Source organism: Pseudorca crassidens, chromosome 19 (genome assembly GCF_039906515.1).
Source record: "Pseudorca crassidens isolate mPseCra1 chromosome 19, mPseCra1.hap1, whole genome shotgun sequence".
Lineage (NCBI taxonomy): Eukaryota > Metazoa > Chordata > Mammalia > Artiodactyla > Delphinidae > Pseudorca > Pseudorca crassidens.
Window position 1 is genome coordinate 22,433,821 of NC_090314.1, and position 26,219 is coordinate 22,460,039.

Below are 26,219 nucleotides of genomic sequence, written 5' to 3' on the forward strand. Positions count from 1 at the left end.
GCTTGAATACAAACTCAAGGCCTGGGGCTTCCCTGGTGGTGCAGTGGTTGGGAGTCCGCCTGCCGATGCAGGGGACACGGGTTCGTGCCCCGGTCCGGGAGGATCCCACATGCCGCAGAGCGGCTGGGCCAGTGAGCCATGGCCGCTGGGCCTGCACGTCCGGAGCCTGTGCTCTGCAACGGGACCGCAACGGGAGAGGCCACAACAGTGAGAGGCCTGCGTACCGCAAAAAAAAATAAATAAATAAACAAACTCAAGGCCTGTATCTGATTCTAGTGTCTGAGTACTAATCACTCTGCCGCCTGCATTTATAGAAGTTCCAAGAGTTGTGAACATCAAATGGGGGAAAGGGAAAGAAAAATCGGAGCTGGGGAGAATAATATAATCAAAACATTATTTCCAGGCAGATTTATACAAGGAGAAAAATGTATTCTCCTACTTTATCTATTTCAGAGATAATCACATCCTAGCAGCACTTCAAAGAGGGAAGATTTACTATCCAGCTACAAAATCTGATTTATAAGCTACCCCTGTCTCATATGCAGCAATTCTGAGGACATAAATTTGACATTACTTTTTTATTTTTATTTTTTGGCTGCGCCCTGTGGCTTGCGGGATCTTCTTCCCTGAAAGTGGAGTCTTAACCACTGGACCACCAGGGACGTCCCAGACCTCTTTTTTTTTTTTTTTTTCTTTTAAGGAGCAAGCTGGAGTGGTGGGTATGATTAAAATAAAAATGATCCTGTAAAAAAAGAACTCTAGAAGGAAATCCAGATATACGTTGGGAGTGGAGTATCACAGACAGAAGCTCCTTTAGGAGAAATCTCTCACACATTTCCCTGTTCCTTTGAATGACCTCTTAATTTCACTCATTTTCATAGCCTCAGAACCCAAGAAAGATAGCACTTCCCAATATAGTGACTTCCTCCTATTAACTATATTTAGAAGACTTTCATTTCTAGCAATGACCTTCAAGGTCAAACACTGAACAAACACTTCAATTTTCCCGCTCAATTTCCTTTTGGCTGCTGCCCCTGAAGACTTGAATAAATTGAACGCAGTAGAATAACTGACCAAAACTATTATAATGGAAAATAAAGGTGATTTGCATACTTTTATCCTCTTGAAAATCAGCAACAGTTCAGAATCTCACTTTCTTCTTTATGCAGTTGCCTCAAATAACACGTTAAAGCACAGGGCATTTATTCTAAGCATGTTTCAGTCATTATCATCTCCTTAAGAACAAAATGACTGGACTTCCCTGGTGGCGCAGTGGTTAAGAATCCGCCTGCCAATGCAGGGGACACGGGTTCGATCCCTGGTCCGGGAAAACCCCACATGCCACGGAGCAACTAAGCCCATGCGCCACAACTACTGAGCATGTGCTCTAGAGCCCTCGAGCCACAACTATTGAGCCCGTGTGCTGCAACTACTGAAGCCCACGCACCGCAACTACTGAGCCCACATGCCACAACTGCTGAAGCCCCCGTGCCTAGAGCCCATGCTCCGCAACAAGAGAAGCCACCGCGGGCTTCCCTGGTGGCGCAGTGGTTGGGAGTCTGCCTGCTAATGCAGGGGACATGGGTTCGAGCCCTGGTCTGGGAGGATCCCACATGCTGCGGGGCAACTGGGCCCGTGAACCACAACTACTGAGCCTGCACCTCTGGAGCTTGTGCTCTGCAACAGGAGAGGCCACAATGGTGAGAGGCCCGCACACCGCGATGAAGAGTGGCCCCCACTTGCCACAGCTAGAGAAAGCCCTCGCACAGAAACAAAGACCCAACACAGCAAAAATAAATTAATAAAAAAAAAAAAGAGAAGCCACCGCAATGAGAAGCCCACGCACTGCAACAAAGAGTAGCCCCCGCTCGCCGCAACTAGAGAAAGCCTGCGTGCAGCAACGAACACCTAACGCAGCCAACATAAATATATAAATAAAAACTTTAAATGCATTGTTAAAAAAAAAAAGAATACAATGACTATACGGTACCAGTTAATTTTACAGTCATGCTTTAATCCAAGACACTGTCCAGACTGCCAACTAATAATATGCTGACTACATATGATATTCTGCAATGTTCCGTTTTTTTCCCCATCTTCTTTCCCAGAATGAGGAAGCTAAGTGAACACATCTACCTAGTGGAGTCAACACATACCGTTAACAGCAAGAGAGTCTGAATATCTGGTAACAAGTAAGATTTAAAAATTAGACTCAATAAAACTCATTACTTAGTTAAGGGGCTTACATAAGTAGCTTAAGATGTGCTTTGATGAAATGCGAATATTCACAAAGCTGAAACACTACAAATAAATATCTACAAATGGACAAAAGGCACTCCTAAGAAGCCAAGAGTTACTTGGCCCACCAGCCCTAAAATCACACGAAAGCATGCTGCAAAATGAACAAAACAAAAAATTTATTATTACACCATTATCTCCCTTTTGAGAGTAAGTAATCCCCTGCCAAATTAGAGCCTTGAGATCATTTTAAAAGGGACACTAAGAAATGAATAAGCCGTGATCTTTCGGTACACTACTGAATTACTATGTACAACAGATCCAGTTTTCAGGAAGCTGCCTACGAAAACTGCTTTAGGCATATCCTTGAACAATTATCTTTTAAAAGTAATCCTGCAATGATGTGTTAAGTAATACTGTAAATAGATTTACTTCATTTGTAGATAAGCTGCCCTCAGAATCACCCTAAAAAATAATGTCTGGCTTTAAATAATGTATACAAAAGAATTAAATATCTTTGGAACTTCCCTGGTGACACAGTGGTTAAGAATCCGTCTGCCAATGCAGGGGACACGGGTTTGACCCCTGGTCCGGGAAGGTCCCACATGCCGCGGAACAACTAAGCCTGTGTGACACAACTACTGAGCCTACGCTCTAGAGCCTGCGTGCCATAACTACTGAAACCCGTGAGACCAGAGCCCGGGCTCTGCAACAAGAGAAGCCAATGCAATGAGAAACCCGCACACCGCAAGGAAGAGTAGCCCCTGCTCACCACAACTAGAGAAAGCCCGCACATAGCAACGAAGACACAACACAGTAAAAAATAAATAAATAAAATTATAAAAAATAATAAAAACAGTTTTATTTAAAAAAAAGAATTAAATACCTTTAAAAAATAAATTTGCCATTGAAATATTAACCCTTCTAAAATCATTAATAACCAGCACCACGATCACTATACAATAAAGAGACCTTTGTTATTATTAAGGGCTTACTCTATACCAGGTTCACTATTAAGTGCTTTGCAAGCCCTCTTTTATTTTTCAAAACGTTCCAATGAAAGAGGCACTGTTTATAATCTCCATTTTGTAGACGAGGATACTGAGATGTTTAGGGAGACCACCAAGCTAAGAATGGCAGACCAGGATACACATCCAAGTCTGGCTGGTTTCAGAGCCTGAGTTTTAACCCTCATGTGTTAGTACTGGAGCGAAAAAAAAAAAAGTTCACAGTTACAAAGCACTTTTCTGTTTTTGAGATACTTTCATAAAGAGTGAGTCAACTCTTTATAAAAGGAAGTGATTAAATGCAATTTGGTATGCTGGATTGAATCCTGGAATAGCAAAAGGATATTTGTGTTGAAACAGGTGAAAAAAAGTCTGTACTTCAGTTTATAGTGATGTACCAATGCCAATTTCTTAGTTTTGACAAAGGTACCATGGTTATGTAAGATGTTAACATTAAGTAAAACTGTGTGAAGATAGGTATATGAGAACTTTCTGTATGGTCTTTGCAACTTTTCTCTAAATCTAAAAACCCGCCCCCAAAATGAGATTAAAAAAAAAAAAACCTAAGTTAGTAATAACTGATAAAATGAAAACTGATGATTAAAATTCCTAAGGTGAGAATACATATAAAAAGATCTCCACAAAGTTTATCATAAAGGAAAACAAAAATTGTTTCCTTCCTCTGCAAGAATTTAAAAACCAAAAAGCACTGAGATGGGCACTTGCCCTTATAACAGAGCAGCCTCCAATGATTCCACTTACTCAACACTCTGATCCTGCAGAAATTACCAGCAACTCATCTTTTAGTACCAAATACAACATTACTTACTTGGGGCATCCAGACACAGACTGAGTGAACATGTTACCTCCTATATCATTCTTACCCAGTGCCTACCACATACTGACACTCTCACACATGCCTAAAATTCTACCAGCTCTGGTACTCCTTTATGGACGCTGGGCATGAAGAGCATCACGCATTTCTAATTTCGCTTCTGTATAATATTTTAATTTTATAACTCTTCTTCTATTTATTGATATATGTTTAGGGATAACAGAATTCATATAATTAAAGTACTAAATTAAATGAGGTCATTAAGAGATGATTTAACGTTGCCCACGAGGACAACAAACATATTCTGACAAAAATCCTTCTCAAATTTACAAAGTGATCTAGAGAGACTTCAGTTTTTCAGCATTTAGCATCTCAGACTGACAGCAAACCACCACAAACCTTCTAAAGCCTAAACAGAAATTACAATAATCAGAAAGTACGTCACGTTAGCTCTGTTTCTCAATAGCTGTCATTTATTAAGCATTTACTATATGTCAGGCATTACTTCAGTTTTTAAAACAAATTAGTCCTTCATGTTGTTGTAGGGGGCTCCCTGTGCACTGCAGGATGTTTAAAGTATCCTTGAACTCTACCTACTAGATGCCAGTAGCAACCTTCCCATCAGTTGTGACAAGCAAAAGTGTTTCCTGACAATGCCAACTGTCTCCCAGGAAGCAAAATCGCCCCCAGTTGAGAACCACTGTGGCTTCTACATGCTGGCTAGCACATGGTTAAAATACATACTTTTTCTGAGAAAAAAAAATGTTACTTTTCATAAAACAGCTTTCCAAAATAAGTTCATATTAAAAGAAGCTGGCAGTTTAACTAGAACCGTTGCTAAAGGCCATACCGGGCCAAGTTCTGAGAGCATGCTGCTTGTGCAGAAAAACCCTCAACAAACGAAAATATGTTTCTGGGGTTGTTTTTGTTTTGTTTTTTTTAACTAATTCAGTAGTCTGTGCTTTGGCAGACAGGACAGAGCAATGGAAGAAGGGCATTCCCAGGGGCAGTTCTCAGAGAGATGGTAGAACTCAGAAGGCTTAGAAGACAAGATCAAAGGGGCTAAGGCGCTGAGCCAAAGGATTTAGGAGACCTGAGCTCACAAACAAAAAGCAAAGTACATGTGGTGGGGCTGTCAAGAGAGTCTCTGGAGTGGCAGATTCTGGGGTAAACATTAACTGAAGTTGGAATACCTCAAAATGCCTCTAAGAGAGAAAGGGAAAACTGCAGTAAGGAGGGAAAATCCTAATGCATGGGCAAAAGCTAGAGAATTATCACTATCACCCAAAAGTGTATCTTTCTTGCAAATATCAATTTAGTGAGACAGAATTTTCAAAACTCTGATTATTTGTGAAGAAATCATAGGAGCTATTTTCCTCTCGTGCCAAAGTGCTCCCTCATTCTGAATACGTTTACTTTCAAAATAATGGACTAATAAATCTGTGTCTGGAAATAAGTTTAGCTTTAATTCCCTCAGAAAGATTTTACCATATGAACCTGTATAGCTATCAAAGGGGTCAGAACCCTTTAAATTAATATTGTAGCAATAATGTTAACCTTTGCCTAATGTCTACTTCATAACCATGGCAGCAGCAGCCATCACTTCATGAACTCTCATAAGCCAGGCACTTTCACAGTGCAAGAGCTCAATTAATACTCCTTTTTATGCAAGAGCTCAATTAATACTCCTAACGACTCTCTAAGTTGGTACCTCTCACTCTACAGAAGAGGAAACAGACTCAGGGAGGTTAACCTAGGACTTAACAGTGAGAATTTTTTTACTTCAAACTATCTTTTCTCTTTCAAATGTATTTCACAGAGAGTCAGCTTTAACTAAAGTTAACATACACACACTACTATATATAAGAGAGATAACCAACAAGGACCTACTGTATAGCACAGAGAACTATACTCAATATTTTATAATAGCCTATAAGGAAAAAGACTTTAAAAAAATTTTTAATAAAAAATAAAAATATTGGGCTTCCCTGGTGGCACAGTGGTTGAGAGTCCGCTTGCCGATGCAGGGGACACGGGTTCGTGCCCCAGTCCGGGAAGATCCCACATGCCGCGGAGCGGCTGGGCCCGTGAGCCATGGCCGCTGAGCCTGCGCGTCCGGAGCCTGTGCTCCGCAACGGGAGAGGCCACAGCGATGAGAGGCCCGCGTACCGCAAAAAAAACAACAACAAAAAATCAGGAATTGGAAAGATATGTCCCACTCCACAAATATTAAGCAGGGAGAAAAGAGGGCTGGATATCTGGGGCCTACAGCCAAGAAAGCAAAGAAGAATCTAGAAGCTGGTTTGTGCCCAACATAAGTTCTTTGCGCGAAGCAGCAGAGAGGGCCCTCTGAAATCCTGATTAACATACATTCTCCTTTCCTAGCAAGTGCCTCCAAACACAGTACGAGTAGAACACTTACCAAGAAGGAACACCCCTTAAATTGCCCTATATTAAAAAATTTCTTTAAACATTATAAACCTATACACATGCTAACTTCCAAAAAATGTAAACTAAATTCTTTCCAATGATATCATCCATCTATGAATCACCAGACAGAAAGAATGTAATGTTACAATGATCCTGTACATTGTAGCTAAACACAGAAAAAGAACAAAAATTCCATGAGGAGGAAGAAAGCATGTTTATTTTCCAAAACAATTTAATTGAAGGTAATTTTAGAAATGCTGTCTGATTTTTGCTTTTAATGTAGACTAAATTCCAGGCAGAGGAAAAGGAAGTAAACAAAACAAAAAACAAAAATCCTAATAAGAACAACCTTATTACTGTGTTCATCGAATCTAATGACAGGAGAATTCTGACTGGATATCCAATAAGATTAAGGACTTTCTTTAATGATCAGCTGATTAAATGAGTTTTTCATTCTTAAGATGTTTGGGATTTGCTTTAAAATCATCCAGTAGGAGAGGAGGTGGGGGTCAGGAAAGCATGTATGGAGAGGTAAATTAAACAAAACAGGCCATAGGTTGGTAACTGCTGAAACTACAAGGTAGATATTTAGGAATTTATTATACTATTCCCTCAACCTGAGTATGTTTGAAAATTTCCACAATAACAAAAAAGTTAATCAACTACTGTAAGACCTATTCAATAAAACAAAATTAAAAGGCAGCTCCTGTAGTTTCCACTACGTCTGAACCATAAGCATAATTTCTACAAAGATAAAATAGGTAAAACCCCAGGTTACTGACACTACAATGATATGCCCAACCTTTGTCAGCCTTGGAAGATAAAACAGTGAGGTTTCACCTGGCTTTCTTCTCCCACCTGGCAAGGATGCACCAAGCCCAGCTGACAGAAGGCTCACCATATGGTCTGAACTGGAAGACAAACTCTGGCATACAGAATGCTTAAATCATGAATATTCCTACTCAATGGCCAATACTTCTCTAGAGGCCCTCTTTTGGAACAGAGGTTGCTTATTTGCAATGCAGACACTAACCATATCAAGAGACATTTCTGAAAAGGTTTTCTGAGGTAGAAGAGACTGTTCTTGAGTCCCTGGGAAAAAGTTACCTTCACAAAGCTGTTGACAGCCATGATGGCCATGTCTGGCTGACTCTTGGCATAGTTCATCAAGTAGAGATACACGAGCTTCTTTAGTTCCAGGTTGTCAGTCTGCATACACTTCACTACATCTGGAAAGAGACAGCTGAGAAAAGAGGAAGGGAAAGTGAACAGATGTTGGTGCCAGGCTGTTGGACAGAACACAAAGAAACAGCCTTAATTTAAAAAGTGATTCGATGTGAGCACAAATGTCCACTAGTGATAATACTTACCACAGAAATGAATTACTAAAGAATTTATAATAATGGTCCCAAGAAGATGTCTAAAAATAGATTTTTAAAAAACTTTTTACTATGAAAATTTTCAGATTAGAGACAGCAGTTTAATGAACCCATGTATCCATCACCCAGCTGCAAACAAATATTGATACATACCCGATCTTGTTTCATACACAACCTCAATCCACTTGCCTTCTCCCAGTCCCTACCCCATCTAGTTGCTCTAAACAATTTCTAAACAAATCCTGCACATACATTTCATATAATATTTTAGTGTATATCTTTACAAACTTTTTAAAAAAATCACTATGTCACACAAAAAAATTAACCATAATTTTTCATATCAATTCTTTGCAGTTCAAAGCACTACAGTTGTTATGCTTTTTAATGCACATATTCTTCCATCCCTGACCAGTGGGAACTTATTTGATTAGTTTCCTTATTAAAACAGTTCTCAGATAATTAGGACCTTTGTTCAAAATTTTAACCATTTTCAGAACATGAAACAGTTCTAAACGTGTGTGCCATGTACACATTTAGATTCTATTGTATATATACACCCATGAAGGAAGTGACCAGTAACAGGTATTGGGACTCAGACCCTAGATTAGAATCCTGGCTACATTACCACTAGCTGTATGACTTTGGGATTATTCTTTAGCCTCTCCAAGTATACACTGCTTGATCTCTAACATGGAATAACTTCTGATTCAGAAGAACCTCTAGTTCAGAAGACATGAGGACTATAAAAAACATTGTAAGTAAAAGCATCTGTCCCTGTGCCTGACACAGAATGCACTTAAATTTAAACTTCCCTTTTCTTAATGACATTAGGAAGGTCATCATTAGCCTTAGGACCTTCTCAGATGTTTGAGTTACTACACCTCACATCCACCACTAGATGCTGCAATTTACTTGGCATTCTTGCACTCATCCATTTCTTATCAGCAGCATTTGACCCAACTAATAAAAGGAAGATCAATGCATTTCATATTAACATAAATATTTTAAAGTAAAAATCTACCTATTTTACTTATTTTTTTAAATTAAGATGACATTGTTTTAATTTTTGCCAATCTCTTTAATGTCTACTGTAAACAAAAACAGCTGGATTCTCACACATGCTCCTGCATTCAACCTGTTGTAGAATGTTGTTTAGCTGAAGTGTAAGAAGAAAATCCATTTGCATACACTTACATAAATTGGAAAATGGAGGAGTATTTTAATAGCTTTTTCATATAACTGGATGTTCTCCTTTGATACATTAAAGCTAGACAAATGGTTGTTTTTCTTTTTGTTTTTAGTCCACAAATGGTAGTTCCTTAAAAGTTAGGTACAATATGGAATCTGAAACCATATCAATAAACTTTCTGTACTTGGTTGCATTAAAATCCATTCATTTATCACTTATTTTGAATGGATATTTTACCCATGCATAATTTTGTGATGTATGCACTGGTCATTTGGAAAATATTGGTTCAATGAGTTATGCAGATCTTCTCTATGGTGGCATATTTCATTATACAGCAGCAAATAATCACAGTCATTAATTTCACCACCAATCTCATCAGAAAAATCTCTAAGTATTGGGAAGCTATCAAGCTCACGATGGGAGATACAAGTTTTCCAACACTCTAATTTTTACTTTAAAGTCGAAATTTATCTACTGTCAAATTTTTTCCCTTGAAGTGACAGGTTCACTTTGCTCATTTTTTATAAAATGTCTCCCAAATACTGAAGTCTGATTAACTATAGTTCTGTCTGTCAATCTTTCTTTCACAAAGAAATGGTGTTCCCAAGTCAAACAATTGTGCAAGGGCTTTTTTTCAAGTCAACTGTCACACTTTGCTATGCAGTAGAAGTACCTTATGCCTAATTCCTATTTCATCACACAGAATATTAAAAAGACCTGAACTCAAGGTTCAAGGTTTACTGAAATAAATTTTTAGTGCTTCATGCAGGACAGTCCTAAGTGAAACTGCCCTTTTTCCTGCAAGCACATGATGGTGAAGAATACAATGACTACTTTTACAGTTTGGCACCACTGCCTTAATTCACACTAAGGCACCAGCCATGCAAACGTCAACACAGTGAAAAGGGTAAATAACACCTAAGTATTAGTACAAGAATAGCTTTGACTTCATGGATTTCATGGAAAGGATCTCGGGAATCCTCAGGGGCCTGCAGACAATCCTTATTTATTTCCAAATGGCCTTCCTAAATTACAGGAAAAAAGGGAGGAAAAACAAAAAAGACCCTTTGGATTTTGTTACCACTGATTTTCATCTTGAATTCGGCAATTAAAGGCAGAGTTGTAAAGTTGAGGGCACTGGCTTGAGCCAATTAAAGTACACATGGGCTTCTGCTTCTCAGTGTATTTTTATCATCTTCTAAAACTACCTCAGCAACAGATTTGTAACTGTGTCAGCTCTCAGGAGGTTTTATGCTAGATCTGTACACAAGTGAAATCAAACTCGTTTCACTCAAAAAAAAAAAAAAAAAACTAAGTCACAGACTTTATATAAAAGCAACTACACTTCCTGATGTTCCCAGTGGGACAAACTCATTCTTATACGTTCTGACTGTAATAGCTTTAAATAAAAAGCAGTAGGGCTTCCCTGGTGGTGCAGTGGTTGAGAATCTGCCTGCCAAGGCAGGGGACACGGGTTCGAGCCCTGGTCTGGGAAGATCCCACATGTCGCGGAGCAACTGGGCCCATGCGTCACAACTACTCAACTACTGAGCCTGCGCATCTGGAGCCTGTGCTCCGCAACAAGAGAGGCTGCGAGAGGGAGAGGCCCGCGCACCGCAGTGAAGAGTGGCCCCCGCTTGCCACAACTAGAGAAAGCCCTCGCACAGAAACGAAGACCCAACAAAGCCATAAATAAATAAATAAATAAATAGATTTAAATCATGTGGGCTTCTAAGAAGACCTCTGCTTAAAAAAAAAAAAAAGGCAGTAAAAGCCATAGAGTAAGAGTCTAAAATGAGCAAAGCAGAAGAGATTACCCTTACCTCACATCTTTCCCCACAGTCATAGCAGCAATCACTTTCTTCACAGCCTCCTTCTTCTTTTCTTTCTTTTCACTGTTGAGTTCAGCCTTTAATTCAAAGACTTCTCCTAAAAGACAACAAACGGGTGAGGTCCCAGGATCAGAGAACTAGAGCAGAACACTGTACTATACAGCAAGTAACACAACAGATGACCAGTGGCAGGGCTGCAACTGAAATAAGATTATTTAAAAATTATAGGATAGGTACAGTTCAAATCCCTAGAATATTAACCAACGCATTGATAAGGATGCTATTTTGGGGTTATCGCCAGAGAGGAAGGTGTAAGCCAGATCTCAGGAAGCACAGAAGTGGGAAAAAGGAAAGATATCTCATGATATCTTACTACGATGGGGAGAGAACGGCATCTGAGGGATGATCTCCTGTCAGAATTTCAAAGTCCTGGGAAAAAAAATAAATGCAGGCAGGAAACAGGTTCACAAATCAATGTTTTCAAACCAGAAGAGACTTCTCATTCACCTACTCTCAACTCCACAAACAACTAGGCTCAAAGGTCACTAAGTGAGCGAGTGACAGAGCTGGCCTTAGAACTGTTTCTCCCGACTCTTTAATCCAGTGTTTCTCAACGTTGGCTACACACTATTACCCGGGAAGTATCTAGAAATGCCAATGCTCAGGCTCCACTCTGGACCAAATAAATCAGAATGTCAAGGAGTAGAACTCCTACGTTCACATTTTTTAAAGTTTCCTCAAGTGATTCTAATGTATAATCAAGGTTGAGAATCACTGCTCTAATTAGTACTTTAAGATGATAATGGGCTTTAAGGCCCTATCCTGTTCAATCAATCTAAGAACAGAAATAATAATCCTGAAGCTTCAAGAATGGTACAAACCAGAGTCATTTCTAAAGATATAATCTTAAATGACTGACTGCTCAGGCGCTGCACCGTGAAATGCCAGGACTGTCACCACTATTTTAAGGCCCAGGCTCACCTATCTTCAGAAAGCTGGAGCTGAAATAAGAAAAAAGGTTAACCACCCTCAACTGGTTTTAAAAGAAAGAAGAAAATATACTATAAGACCACGAAAAAGAAGTTGACTATTGTCACGTCAACTTTCAATCCACAGAATTGCCTCATTTTCTTCCACCTTTATGACTGTTCTTGATGTTCACTTTAACCTCGTTCACCAGTACAGAAATAGTGGGGGCAGCAAACTAGGTGATCTGCTGAAGCCTCTAAATGGGAAGGATGAACTGGCAAGAAGCACAGAAGTTGAGCACTAAAAAAGCCTGTTACATCAAAATCCATCGCTAACAAAGCAAACAAACTGTTACAAAAATCACCCTTTTATTTGACAGCTGCAAAAATAGCACAGACAGAAAAGCTGGGCCCTTTAAAGAGTCACTCTCCTCTTCTCCAAGTCCTCTGCTGCCAAATCCAGCTCTTAGGGTTCCCATCATTTACTTCTGAAAACAGTAAAGGACAAGCAGCACGGTTTCAGAAAATCTGAATTGTGAATAGCAGCAGGAGCTGAAGAATCAAAACAGGATATAACTGAAATTATTCCAACTCCAACAGCATAAATTTAAAGAATATGCGCCAGTGGCAGTTCTGGTGGGTGTTACAGGAAGTAAAAGGAACACAGTCTATCCTTTTTTTAAAATGTGGTATTTACCCAGCCATGATTCATCTGTAAGTCTCAAACCTTTATAAAAATCCCTGAATTAAAAAAAGGTTACCAGGACCCATTATAAGTGAAGGTTTGAAAAATCAGGTGAGTTTTAAAATTACATCTTTTTGTGTTATTATAGAAACATCTTGGTCATCAAAGCACACAAAATGTTAACAGAAGAAATAAATATATTTCAGAATGATAAGAGAATAAGAAAAAAAGCTGAAAATGAATGACAAGGGGCTAAATGCTTTTGTACGCTATAAGCAGTAAAAACAGCAAGAAGTTGGGTGGAGCCAAGGAGGAGCACGGAGGCAAGGTATCTCATACATACTGCAGCTTTATTAAATTCTTATCTTCCCCCCTCCTTTTCCCCTGAATCAAATCTACCAAGCATTGCTAGCAGCTAGCAACAGTTCTCAATCTCGGCTACACATCAGAAAATTCTGGGGAGCTTTTAAAAAAAACCCACGTCTAGGCCATATCCCACACCAAAGAAATCAGGATATCTGCAGGGGTAGGACTGGACATCACCTATTGACTTTTACTTCACTGGGCAATTCCAATGTGCAGGCAAGGCTGAAAGCCATGGACTAGTAGCTAATGTAATTAAGCAACTCTCTATGGTGTTTTCTGTATTATAATAGAAGTTTACCCTTAAATAACTCCAAACGACAGAAATATGCTTGTGCTTTCTAGAAAATTTTCTGGTGCTCCAGGCCACTATGTGTGCCCTCCCATTTTCTTTTCCTTTTGAAATCATTTTAATCTTAAAGAAAAGTTGCAAAATTCCCCATCTGCTAACATTATGCCACATTTGCTTTATCATACTTTTTATATATTTATACATTTTTTTCTGATTCATTGAAGAAGTAAACTGTAGACATCATGTCTCTTTAGCTCTAAATATGTCAGTGTATAACTTCTAAGAACAAGGAATTATGTTACATACCTATAACACAATGATGAAAATCAGGAAGTTTAACAGTGATATACTGTCATTATCTAATCTATAAACCTTATTCAAAGATCTTGATAAAGTCTTTTATAGTAATTTTACCCCCATCCTCCTTGGGCCAGGATCCAATGCAGGATCATGCACTACACTTACTGTCATGTCTCTTTAGTCTCCTTTAATCTGAAACAGCTGGTCAGCCTTTGTCTTTCATGATAATGACATTTTAAAAAAGTACAGGCCAGTCATTTTCTAGAACACCCTCAGCTGTCATAGGTGTTCCCTCATGATTACACTGAGATTATGCCTTTTGGCAGCCATAATTCAGAAATGATGATATGAAATCATCATCTGTGGAAGGATAAGAAAATATCAAATTTCCATGCATTGTTTTGCATAATCATTTTTTGTTAAAAATTTGAAAAATCATATGTATTAATACATGCATAGAAAAGACTGAGGATACATACCGAGTTCCCACCAGGAACAGGAATAGGGAGGGAGGGAACTTTCATTTTTACTTTTTATTGCTGTATTGCTTTAGTAGTACTCCTTGTAATAAAATGTTTATTTCCAAGTAAAAAATTAAAAGAATTTGGTGCAACCACTATGGAAAACACTATGGAGGTTCCTTAAAAAACTAGAGTTACCATATGATCCAACAAACCCGCTCGTGGGTATATATCCAGAGAAAATTTTAATTCGAAAAGATACGTGCACCCCAACGTTCACGGCAGCACTATTTACAATAGTCAGGACATGGAAGCAACCTAAGTGTCCATCCATCCACAGATGAATGGATAAAGAAGATATGGTTTATATATACTATGGAGTATTATTCAGCCATAAAAAAGAATGAAATACTGCCATTTTCAGGAACATGGATGGACCCAGAAATTACCATACTAAGTGAAGTAAGTCAGACAAAGAAAGACAAATATATGGTATCACTTATACGTGGAATCTAAAAAAAGATACAAATGGACTTATTTACAAAACAGAAACTCACAGACACAGAAAATAAACTTATGGTTACCAAACAGGAGGGGAGGAAGGGATAAATCAGGACCTTGGGATTAGCAGATACAAACTAGTATGCATTAAATAAACGACAAGGTCCTACTGTATAGCACAGGGAACTATATTCAATATCTTGTAATAACCTATGATGGGAAAGAATCTGAAAAAGAATATATATATATATACATACACACACACACACACACCTGAATCACTTTGCTGTGCACCAGAAACGAACACAACATTGTAAACCAATTACACTCGATTTTTTTAAAAAAGAGAAAATAAATGTGCTTCTTCCTTTTACCCTCCTCAGATCTATCAATCTTCAATGGATCAATCTTGGATCTCTTCCTTTCACTAAAACCTTCAAGTCAAAATGATGTGCACCACAGCCGTATCTTTAAAAACCCATACTTTAATAATTTACTCAATACATTTTTCTGTAGGATATCCCCAGTGAGATGGTCCAAGACATACATGTCTGAAGAGGTCAGGAGCATTCTACTTGGAACAATCTTACACCACAACTTTTGAAGAATCTTCAAAAAAGGCTGTGATCAGGTTCTCATACTTACCTTTTTTATTGGTTGTGACGTATTTGGAGGCAGTCATGGTTGTGGATCTTTAATGTGCACCTACAGCAAGAGAAGAGAATTCCTTTAACCAAGTTATTTATGTCCAGCAAGGCATTCAACTGATTTTAAGATCATTTATATACAGGAAGTTCTGCATTCAGAAAGTATCTTCATCCTTACCACCATCACTCGTGATCCAAAGGGATGCAAGGATAATTAAGAATGTAATCCTTGCCTCAAAAGCTAATTGGAACAAAATCCAAAGGCCTAATGGAATAAAGTGGTAATCTGAACCTATCAGAGTTTTATGATTTTATCCACAATTATCTCCTCAGAGCCTCCAAGACCTAAAGCTACATCTTTTTACAAATACGTCTTCAGTTAGTCACTCCAATATTTAAAATAAGGAAAAGTTTGTTTCAAAAGATCTCCCCATTACTTTCCGTTAAAGCAAATCTGATTTACTTCCCTGCCTCAAGATGGAGTCACTCTAAGACACATATTCTGAAACAGAGTAAAACTGAAAGAGAAAATAATTTTATCAACCTCTTCACCATTACATGCAACTGTCAATAAAAGGAATTTCTTTCAGAAAAAAAAGAAAAGCCTAGATTAGTAGGACAATACTCTTTCATGACAAACACCTAGAGAGGCAAACATCTAGAGAGGTGTTATGCATGGATTTTTTTTTTAATTATGGTATTCATATTTCCAACAACCTACAATTCCCCCAAGTATTCCCCCAAATAAAAAATATCAGTTTACAGTTAAAAACAATGCAAAAAACTGAGATATTTGTTCAGTCACACTGAGTGCTAAAGAGGATCAGAACTGGTGTTAAAACTTAAAAGAACATGGATCCCAGCTTCAATTTAACTTTTCTGTTCCAATTTCCAGAATTAATCCAGTTGACATAAGGCTCCATTGGTAAAACGAAAACAGCATGGACTGATCACATTTCTCCCCAAATAATGAGACAATGTTTTCTGATTTGAGAAACCCTAAGATTTTGTCCAATGTACTTGACTTCTTTAAATACATTAAAACTTTCTTTTAATAATATTCCTGCTGCACTCAAAAATGAGTATCTTCTGGGATTTCCCTGGTGGCACAGTGGTTAAGACTCTGCGCTCCCAAAGCAGGTGGCCCAGGTTCGATCCCTGGTACGACCAGATCCCACATGCGTGCCGCAACTAAGACTTCGCATGACACAACTAAGGAGCCAGCGAGCCTCAACTAAGGAGCCCACCTGCCACAACTAAGACCCGACACAACCAAATAAATAAATTTTTAAAAAAATGATTACCTTCTTACTGACCACCATCATTAATAATACTTATCACCAAATTTTGGACAGATGCCCTGGCACCTACTCATTATTTTCTGGTCAAAACCACATGAGTGATAATATATTTGGCAAACTTGAGTGATAATATATTTGGCAAACTTGAGCGATAATACCTCCACAAACAATGGTAATTATGGATCTGAGAAAAAAGACCTAAGCACTCAACAAATCAATGCAATTAAGGAAAAAAGCCAGAAAATCATAAAATAATGAAAAAAGGTTGGCTCAAATTTGTTCTCTAAAATGTACTACTTGGACTATTTAAGGGAAATTAGATTCATCTGTTATCTTTCCAAGGAGCTACTTAATGTTTATAGTACTGATTCTTATACAATAGTGCTTTTAGGTTGTACAAGAATTTCACTGAATTTACCTTGTTAAAAGAAGTGAGCTAAAACGCACACAAATCATTGCAGAATACAGAAATTTCTGATTTGACACTATTTGTTATAACTTAAAGTGAGCCTGTAACAGAGGCTTGTCTTATGTAGTATTTTCATAATGTCTTTTCTAGCTAAAATTCAAAGAATTATAATCTTTTAATCCATTTAATCACTTAATCCATTCACAGTGTAAACTAAATGTGAAGTAGGCAAACTGAAGAAAGGAGTCCTTCACATAAAAGACCTGGAATAGGGACTTCCCTGGTGGTGCAGTGGTTAAGGATCCGCCTGCCAATGCAGGGGATGTGGGTTTGAGCCCTGGTCCAGGAAGATTCCACATGCCACAGAGCAATTAAGCCCGTGTGCCACAACTACTGAGCCTGTGAGCCACAACTACTGAGCCCACATGCCACAACTACTGAAGCCCACAAGCCTAGAGCCCGTGCTCCGCAACAAGAGAAGCCCCTGCGATGAGAAGCCCACACACACCGCAACTAAAGAAAGCCCACGCACAACAACGAAGACCCAACACAGCCATAAATAAATTAATTAATTAATAAAAAAAGACCTGGAATAAATGTGAAGTTATCATCTAAGAACTTATATATACAAAGAGGAAAACCAGTATACAGAAATGATTACAGTACTAGAGCCTGACAGGAGGGCCACAGCTCAAGGCCATTATGGTCTATCCAGGATGTTGTTACACCACTCTAATCCTTTGGGATCATCAAAAGTTAAAACTTGCTTAACATTTAAAGACAAAAGCTGCTTGGAATTTCTGTTTCTTTGAAAAAGGGCCCCCAAATCGTTCTGTTTTCTAAAGCTCTCATACACATTCACATATATTAAATTTTTAACAGAAAATTTCAGCACAATCTGTTAAACATTAAATTAACCTTGTCTTAAATCGTACCTTTATTAGTGACCCACACATTTCATTACTTCCCCTAACAAATTTCATCATCGAGGAATAGATTTCTGTCCTATTACATTGTGAGCACTAAGTTCTTAACTAGAGAATAATGTACCAGCCCACAAAATTTCAGGGAAGAGGAGAGAATCAAGTACATGATCTTAGACCCTAAATTAGGAACCCCTGCTTTTCAAGAGAAAGGAGAAACACACCACTCTCTTATCTCGCACTGTCCTACACAACAGTAATGAAATATCCCTTACACATATTGGCAGAGCAACATTTTGTCATGTCAGTTCCTGACTTAAGCCAAAAGAAACTCCCCCAAAATAAAAATAAACCAGCCTAAACAAAAACAAATGAGAAGAGTCGGGGTTGCACAACACTGTGAATTACCAAATGCCACCAAACTGCTCACTCTAAAATGGTTAATTTTATGTTATGTGAATTTCACCTCAAAAAATTGCATATGTATGCATTTTTTGGCTGCGTTGAGTCTTCGTTGCTGCACGTGGGCTTTCTCCAGTTGTGGCGAGCAGGGGCTACTCTGCGTTGCTGTGCGCGGGCTTCATTAGTTGCAGGATGCAGGCTCAGCAGTTGCAGCACATGGGTCCCAGAGCGCGTGGGCTTCAACAGCTGCAATGCGTGGGGCCAGTAGTTGTGGCGCACGGGCTTAGTTGCTCCGTGGCATGTGGAATCTTCCCAGACCAGGGATCAAACCCCATGTCCCCTGCATTGGCAGGCGGATTCTTAACCACTGCACCACCAGGGAAGTCCCTGTATATATCTTTAAATGAGACACTGTTTCTTTGTTTTTGTTGTTGTTGTTTTTTAATGAGACACTCTTAATCACACACCAGAGATGAATATGGTCAGATTCTCTAAAACACAGGATGGTGAAAACTGTTGTCTGGGGCTTCCCTGGTGGCGCAGTGGTTGAGAGTCCGCCTGTCGATGCAGGGGACATGGGTTCGTGCCCCGGTCCGGGAGGATACCACATGCCGCGGAGCGGCTGGGTCCGTGAGCCATGGCCGCTGAGCCTGCGCACCCGGAGCCTGCGCTCCGCAACGGGAGAGGCCACAGCAGTGAGAGGTCCGTGTACCGCAAAAAAAAAAAAACAACAAAAAAAAACCTGTTGTCTGCTTTAGAAGCCAAAGAAAAAGCAGCCAAGATAGAGTTCAAAGAATAAGTCAAGTATTTGCTGAAGAGCCTCAAAAATCAAGTTCCTTCTGGGAGCTGGGGGGGAATTTATTCCTCAGGAGAGTCCCAGGGCAAAGCCAAGCCATCATGGAGCTGGAATTCACACTACCTCTTTAGCAGATCAAACTAGAGAAGTCGCCGGCTGTTCTGAGGACCTGAGGTATGACCTCAGGACATTGTTAAAAAAAAATAATAATAATGCTGCCACAGTCAAAAGCACAATCACTCTAACTTTCCTAGCCCAGAGTATGATGTCACTGCATTTCAGAAAAGGTCTCCCTGTACAGGATTATACATCTAGATTTAACATAACCTAGTTTCTACTAAATATACGTTGTAAAAGTCCCTTCTCAACTATTCCTCCCTCCTTCCGGTGCCCGTAAAGAGAATAAGGCCAGAAAAAAATTAATAGGGTCTTAATTTCAAATGGCTCTCTGGGAAATGGCAGCTAAATTAGAGTTGGCGAGGCCACTAAATCCCCTCTTCGCATAAAGTAGGACTTTACACAGTTGGTGCTAGTAGGGAAAAAGTGAACAGTTGACCAAATTATAAAGCAGAAAGGTCATCTCAGCAATCTTTCATTACAAGGGTGAGAGGTGCTAATCAGATATTTCAATAATGCAAAGACAATGGCATCTTCAGGTATCATTTATTGCCTAAGAAATGACAGCAGACAACTCATTACAACAGACACACCTGCAATTTCCATTTAAAAATGGCCACAAAATAATTTGTTAATATTATCCGGTAAGAAAAAAGCTCAAAAGTTTTACATCCAATTCTAAACTGAAATAAACTCTGGAAAACTTACGCCTGGAAGGAGAGAAAAGAAGGAAGAAAGGAAAATGCGTCCTACCTGATTCGTTCCCTGTTCAGCTTGGTTCGTAATATTTTAAAATACGGGTGTGTCAAAGAAGAAAAAGAAAAGATGGAAGAACTGGACTTTCTTGAGTCTCTTAAGTCACAGAATGTTAGCTTTGTATTACCTTTACCACCCAATTTTCAGTGAGGCTATTTGCAGAACACACTATACTTTCTGCTTCTTTGGGAGTTTAAAACTACTAAGATACCTGCAAACAGTTCTCATCTTACCACCACGCTTAGTCATCATTGGAATGTGTTACACGTTTTCTTGTACAGCTGCATCTCCTTCATCTGCTGCTTTCTATTATGACTCTGTAAGTGTACCCTGAGGCTAAGCAACAGAATTACACCAGGGAGGTGATTAATAATTTAAATTGTTCCTCACTGAGACCACTTCCTTTGTCATTCTTCCTTTTCTAAACTTACTGAGTTTACTTTACTTTCTCTTTTAAACCACATGATTATACCAGTGTTTGGCATTTAAAAAACACTTCTTAAAAGTCAAAGTTTAATGAAGCATTCACACTTTATTCACACTGCTTCATAATGAAGCAGCCAGGTGAGTTGAAAAAAAGTCTGCCCCGCAAATGGGCACTGTTTTCAGTGCTCTGAAAACAAAGAGCATGATCAATTCTTTGGATTCAAAGAATATGGAATAACAGGAAGTTCCAGTTTCTTTACCTCTGTCTTAATCTACAGTCTTTCCTCAAACCAGACCGCTCCTTCTAAGACCAGAAAGAAAAAACTCCGGGCTAAGATTTACTCCCACCTGCTTCCCCCTCTCTCACATCGGGTCAATTCTGGAGGTTTCTCTTCCCTTTCTCCAATGTCAGGAATTCCTCTTCTTTCCCCAGGTGGTCAAGATTCTAGGGATATGTTGCTCCATTACGAGGTGAGGGAGGAACGGTGTCTCAACCTCAAATTACAGAAGACGGGTGAGGTCTGCCCATCTATGAGCAAAACTCTGGGGGAACCCCTTTCCCCTTCTGGTACCTGGACACGTCCCAGCCTCTCAGTGAACGACGCCACACCGGGAAGAAGGTTCTCCCCTCGGCCTCCAGTCTCTACCGGCCACACCCCTGGCCTCTGGCCCTCCTGACCCCCCACTTCGAACATATCTTTTCCCCAGTGCCCCCCAACTCCCAGTTGCCACCCCGCGGATTCCCTCACCCCGCTCCAGCGGTGGAGTCCCTTTCTCCAACCCTCTTCCTCACAACGGTCACACCTGACGGCTCACTCCATCTTCAATGGTCACGCTCCTAAGATTGCTCTCCTCCGCCCGTCTCCAACCAAGCCTGGCCCCCTTCCCCAAAGGAGGGACACACCCCAAAGTTAGCCGCCCTGAACTCACCGGAAGCAAGGGCAGGGGTGGCAGCAGCAGCCAGAGAGCACGGCCCAAGCGGTGCTGTAATGGTTTGCTGCACGCCACGACTCCTTCTCCAGGTCTAAGCCACTGCGCAAAACCCACTTGGCCAGGGACAAACATGGTGGACAGGAAACTCTGACGTCAGACAGCCTCGCCGTGTGACGTCATCCAGGAGCGCGGGAGAACCAGAAAGGCGGTCATCTCGGTCGCCTTGGAGACGGAAAAATTTTGTGCAGTCGGGAAGCGACCTGAGGTCCGGGCCTCCTAGGAAGTTCACTGACTAACGGAATGGATCTATTAAACAAGCTGGCATTCCCTGGATTTGTTTCCTCGCACAGGAGTTCTCTAAAAACTTACACATAGGGATAGTGAAACATCCTGTTTTCTTAAAAAAAAAAAAAAACCCAGCTAATTTCCCTGGCCAGTTCAGGAATGTGGACAATGGTGATCCAGCCCAAGACCATGCAAGGGCAGTGGGACTGGAGGAGAGTGGTGCAAGGAAAAGAGGTTGACATGGCCTCAGATCTGAGTTTGAATCCATCTGAGATCGAATCCCTGTCCTGAATGTGATTACCAAAGTTACTTAACATCTCCTCAACCTTAGTCTTACTTGTGAAATAAATCCAGTGATATAACTCTCTCCAGCTTGTGAAGCTTAAAGTAGGTAAGGCGCCCAGCATGTAACAGGCGTGCTTACACAAAAGTAAGTTCCTTTCAGAAACCAAGACCTAGATATCTCTGTACCTTCCCCTCAAAACGAAAACTTCCCACTTAAAACTGCTCTAAGTAATAATAAAGTCTTTAACCAAAAAAAGAAGAAGAGGAATGTGAAGAATGAGAGCCTGAGGCAGAAGTTGGGAAACCAAAGTGCAAAGGGGACTGAGAAGTAGAGAGGTAGAAGGAAAAGCAGGTGGTCATAATCATTTAGGACGTTTTTAGAGTTCTATGAAAGTATAGGAACTATATATCTCTGAGGCCTAGCCGCCCCCTCCCCAAAATTTGTTGAATGGATAAATGTATGAGTGAGTGGTCAACAACAACAGTTGCTAGAGAGAAAAGGAGGAAGGGCCGAAAAGTGTCCAAGGATTTAGCAGCACTAAGGTCTTCGATGTCATTGCTGAGACCATCAGCAGAGATAATGAAGGCAAAAGCCATGCTGAAGAAGTTTGAAGATAAATGGGAGGTAAGGAAATGAAAACAGATAACTCCATAAGAAAGTATGGCTGAAAGAGAAGAGATATAGGATGGTGTCTGAGGGAGAAAGTAGCAAGCATTTTATTTTTAAGTTCTATATTCATACATTTTCTTTACACTAACCCTTTAGGAATACCATGGGTTCAATCATTTTTCCTACCCATATGACTCCAAAATATCTATCTCTAACCTTGACCTAGTCCCCAAACTTCACCACCAAATTGCTAACCGCACTGATCGTTAAGGCTGCACATATGGCCCACCCAAATTAAGCAAATCGTAAGAGTATTGGGGGGGGTGTTTAAAAACTGTGGTTCCAGGTACAACTCACAGAAGACAGAGGTGGATTTTGTAAAGAGATGCCACCAGAAAAATCTTTGATTCATACCTCTCCCCGGTTCAAAAACTTTCAACAGCTCCTCATTTCCTAATTTGTACAGAACCTATCCTTCTCCCAGTTTTCCTCATTTCTTTGCTCTTTAGTTTTCTCATCTACAAAATGGGAGAAATACTAATATCCAATCATAATATTATTACAAGGATGAAATGAATCAGTGTACGTAAAGCACTTAGAACTACGCCTGCACACAGTATGGACTATGTAAATATTTGCTATGATTGCAATTATTTGAACAAATTACACTGCCAGAAATTACTAGCCAGAAATCTGGGGGTCATTCTTGATTTCTCTCTCCCTTAACTGCCACATTCATTCCATCTCCAAGTTGTCAATCCTACCTTCAAAATATATTTCAAATTCATCCAATCCCTTCTATTCACCTCATTATTCCAAGCCACCATCGCCTCTTGCCTCAACTACTAGAAACCTCAACTCTCCTCCCAACCATTATTCATACAGCAGCCAGATTTTTGTTTCACTTTTTTTTTGACGTATAAACGAACATTCCAAAAAGTGCACATCAAAAATATAGAGCTTGATGAATTTTCACAAAGTAAATGTAACCACATAACCATTACGGGGTCATCTTAACAATATAAACCTGGTCATGACTCCGGTGTATAAATCCTTCAATGACCTCCCATTATACTTTGACTAAAATCCAGTTTCCTTCCCATGGCCTATGAGTGGTTAGGCTCCTGTCTACCTCTCTTAATATCATTTTATCCTTTTCAGTCACTCCTCATTTCCTCTTCATTTCACCTCTTGTTAGCTTTTGCAGCTCTCAAATAGGCCAAGCTCTTTCCCATCCTAGGGCCTTCACAACTACCGCTCCTCCTACCTAATATTCGTTTTCCCCAACTCCACACAGGCCTGGCTGGCTTATAATTTAGGTCTCACTTTAATTGTAATCTCATAAAGGCACTCCCTGATTACCCAGTCTAAAAGGTTCTTCTCTTCCAGGCCCCACTGCCACCCCCATCATAGCCCTCTTATTCCATTTGTAAATTATATATTCGTCTCTTTACTTGTTTATTATTTCTCTCCCCAACTAGACTGTAAATTCCATGAGGGCAGATACCAAGTCTGTTTTTATTACTACTGTCTACCCAGCACCTAGCATAATGCTTGGCGCACAGGATGTATTCAGTAATAAATGAATAAGTAAATTATTCAGGAATAAATGAATGAATGTCCACAAGCAAAGTACTAAAACTAGCATTTAAGAGCCTCTATATTATGGTCAACAGTATAGACTATGTATTATTGGTCTATTTTCCTCTCTATATTTAAAGCAAACAATTTCCTCCTCAAATACAATCCACGCTGCTCCCTTAGCCTGGAAAACCCTGTCACCATGACTGTGACTTTCTCCAAATGTACTCATCTTTTGAGGTCCACCTAATCCACAAAACTTTCTCAGTGGACATCTGGTCCTGATATAAGATGCAGGAGATACCAGGTTACATCGCTGTATTAGAAAGCAACTGGCAGAAAGAAGCTGAGATAAAACGTGAGGTTAGAAACGATCTTCCCCTTGGTTACAAAGGCCAATATAGCTTCTGTTTAAGCTAGTTTGAACGGCCTCATTTCTCCCAGCTCTTATTGTCTCTTCCTCTAAACTCACCATATTAACCTATCTGATGGCTCTTCACACCTTTTAACATAAGTGCAATCAATTTCTGTGTCTTGCTTATTACACCATAAACCTGGGAGTGGGATTTGTGATGAGGTGTTTATTATTTATTGGCTGTAATAATTGACATTGTTATTTTTGACTGCCTTTTTTCTCACATAACAACATCAGTTTACTTTTGCAATATTCTCAAAGGACTATTAAGGTGTCTTGCACTCTTCTGGCTAAGAGTGAAACAGCGAGTGGAGATGAAATCTGAACCAAGGTCAGTCAATAGGGATCTGAATCATAAGTACAGTGACAGAAATTTGTTGAAGCTCGTTCACTGCAACAATGATGCCTGTATGACATTTTGCTAATTCTTGCTAGAAACATCCAGTAGGACTGTGTAATTCTTGTTCCCTCAGAGCTGGTTTTCCTTATTTTGTTAGCTACTCCATATTCTTCTAATAATTTTTTTAGTTTAAATTAGCCTGTTTTCTGTTGCTTGTAACCAAAGAACCCTAACTGATACCAATGTTTAACTAACTTCCCACTCGTCTTAGGTGATGCTATTTCTCAACTTTGTCTTTTTGCTGTTCACTTAAGAAAAGCCTCTCTGTAAGAGCTACCACTGACCAAGAACATAAAGCTAGGTGTTTTATATAGATACATTATCTCTACTCCTTAAAACTCTGTAAGGTAAAATCTTCCATCAATGTGACTTTCTCCAGCAGGTATCCAATCAGACTATAAAACACTTTTTTTTTTGGCCACGCTGCATACAGGATCTTAGTTCCCCTGGCCAGGGATCCAAGCCATGCATCCTGCAGTGGAAGCACAGTGTCCTAACCACTGGACCGCCAGGGAATTCCCTGAAACACTTTTTGGAACCACAATTAAGGTTAATTTGCAAGATTTTATTTATCCTATTGAAATAACTAAACCCAAACCTTGTTCCAGCGTTCTCATTATGTGAAACAATTAACTATCTTTATACCATAACGTCCTCTATGGTATAAAGTAAGCAAACTTCTATTTCTAGCTATTTAGCCCAGGGGTTGAGGGGAGAGGTTGGAGAGAGGAGATGAACTTTATTATCCAAATTCAGTAAACCTGCAGCTACTCAAGGCAATTGCATACGATGTAAAAGCAGTTTGCAAAAGGTCAGGTTAATTACATTAACTTTGGTATACAATGAAAAGTACCTTGTCTGCCAAGCCTCCCCAACTCATGCTAGTTAGAATTCAACAGCATCACTCCGTTTTAGCACTGTATTCATATCGCTAATGTGACGCATCCTACCGTGTTCGAGGGCAGGAACCATTTTCATTTAGTGTAGCAAGTGCCCAGAGTTCTGCTTCAACGTAACCTAACCTAGAAGACAATTAAAGTACCAGCTTGAATGAAAAATAATCGTCCCAAATTCTGAACAACAAGAAATTTTTTTTGTTGTTAATAATTGGCAGCCATAAGGCTAAGCCTTCTATCTCGGCTTTGTCGCTTCAAATCCTTCCCGAAGGCGGCAAAAATAGTGAGCCACCACCCCCGCCGCAAGCAAAGTGAGTCTTCCATCTCCACATTCCCTTAGGTCCCTCGCCTCTCTCTATCGCCCCAGGGAACAAAGGCCTCAGCAACAGGCCGAGCTCTGACTCCGGGCGCCAGACGTCAGTGCGGCGACCCAACACCTTGCCAAAAAGACTCTGTAGAGAGATATCAGAGCCGTGGCTTTCCAACAACACAGCGATGCAAAACCAGCTAAGAAAAGTAAAACCTACCAGCAGAAAACTATCCAACCGAGCCCGCTG

General features: G+C 39.8%; 1 protein-coding gene across 1 annotated transcript in view; it reads right to left on the reverse strand.

Annotated features, from left to right (window-relative positions):
• The window catches only part of LOC137211772 (AP-2 complex subunit beta-like), a 77,305-nt gene extending 51,090 nt beyond the window's left edge, over window positions 1–26,215 (reverse strand). The window contains 5 exon segments of the mRNA XM_067714382.1: window positions 7,618–7,753; window positions 10,902–11,007; window positions 15,126–15,185; window positions 25,717–25,788; window positions 26,190–26,215. Coding sequence (XP_067570483.1) covers window positions 7,618–7,753; window positions 10,902–11,007; window positions 15,126–15,162 — 279 coding nt within the window. The 5' untranslated portion in view covers window positions 15,163–15,185; window positions 25,717–25,788; window positions 26,190–26,215.
• Window positions 26,216–26,219: the final 4 nt, after the last annotated feature.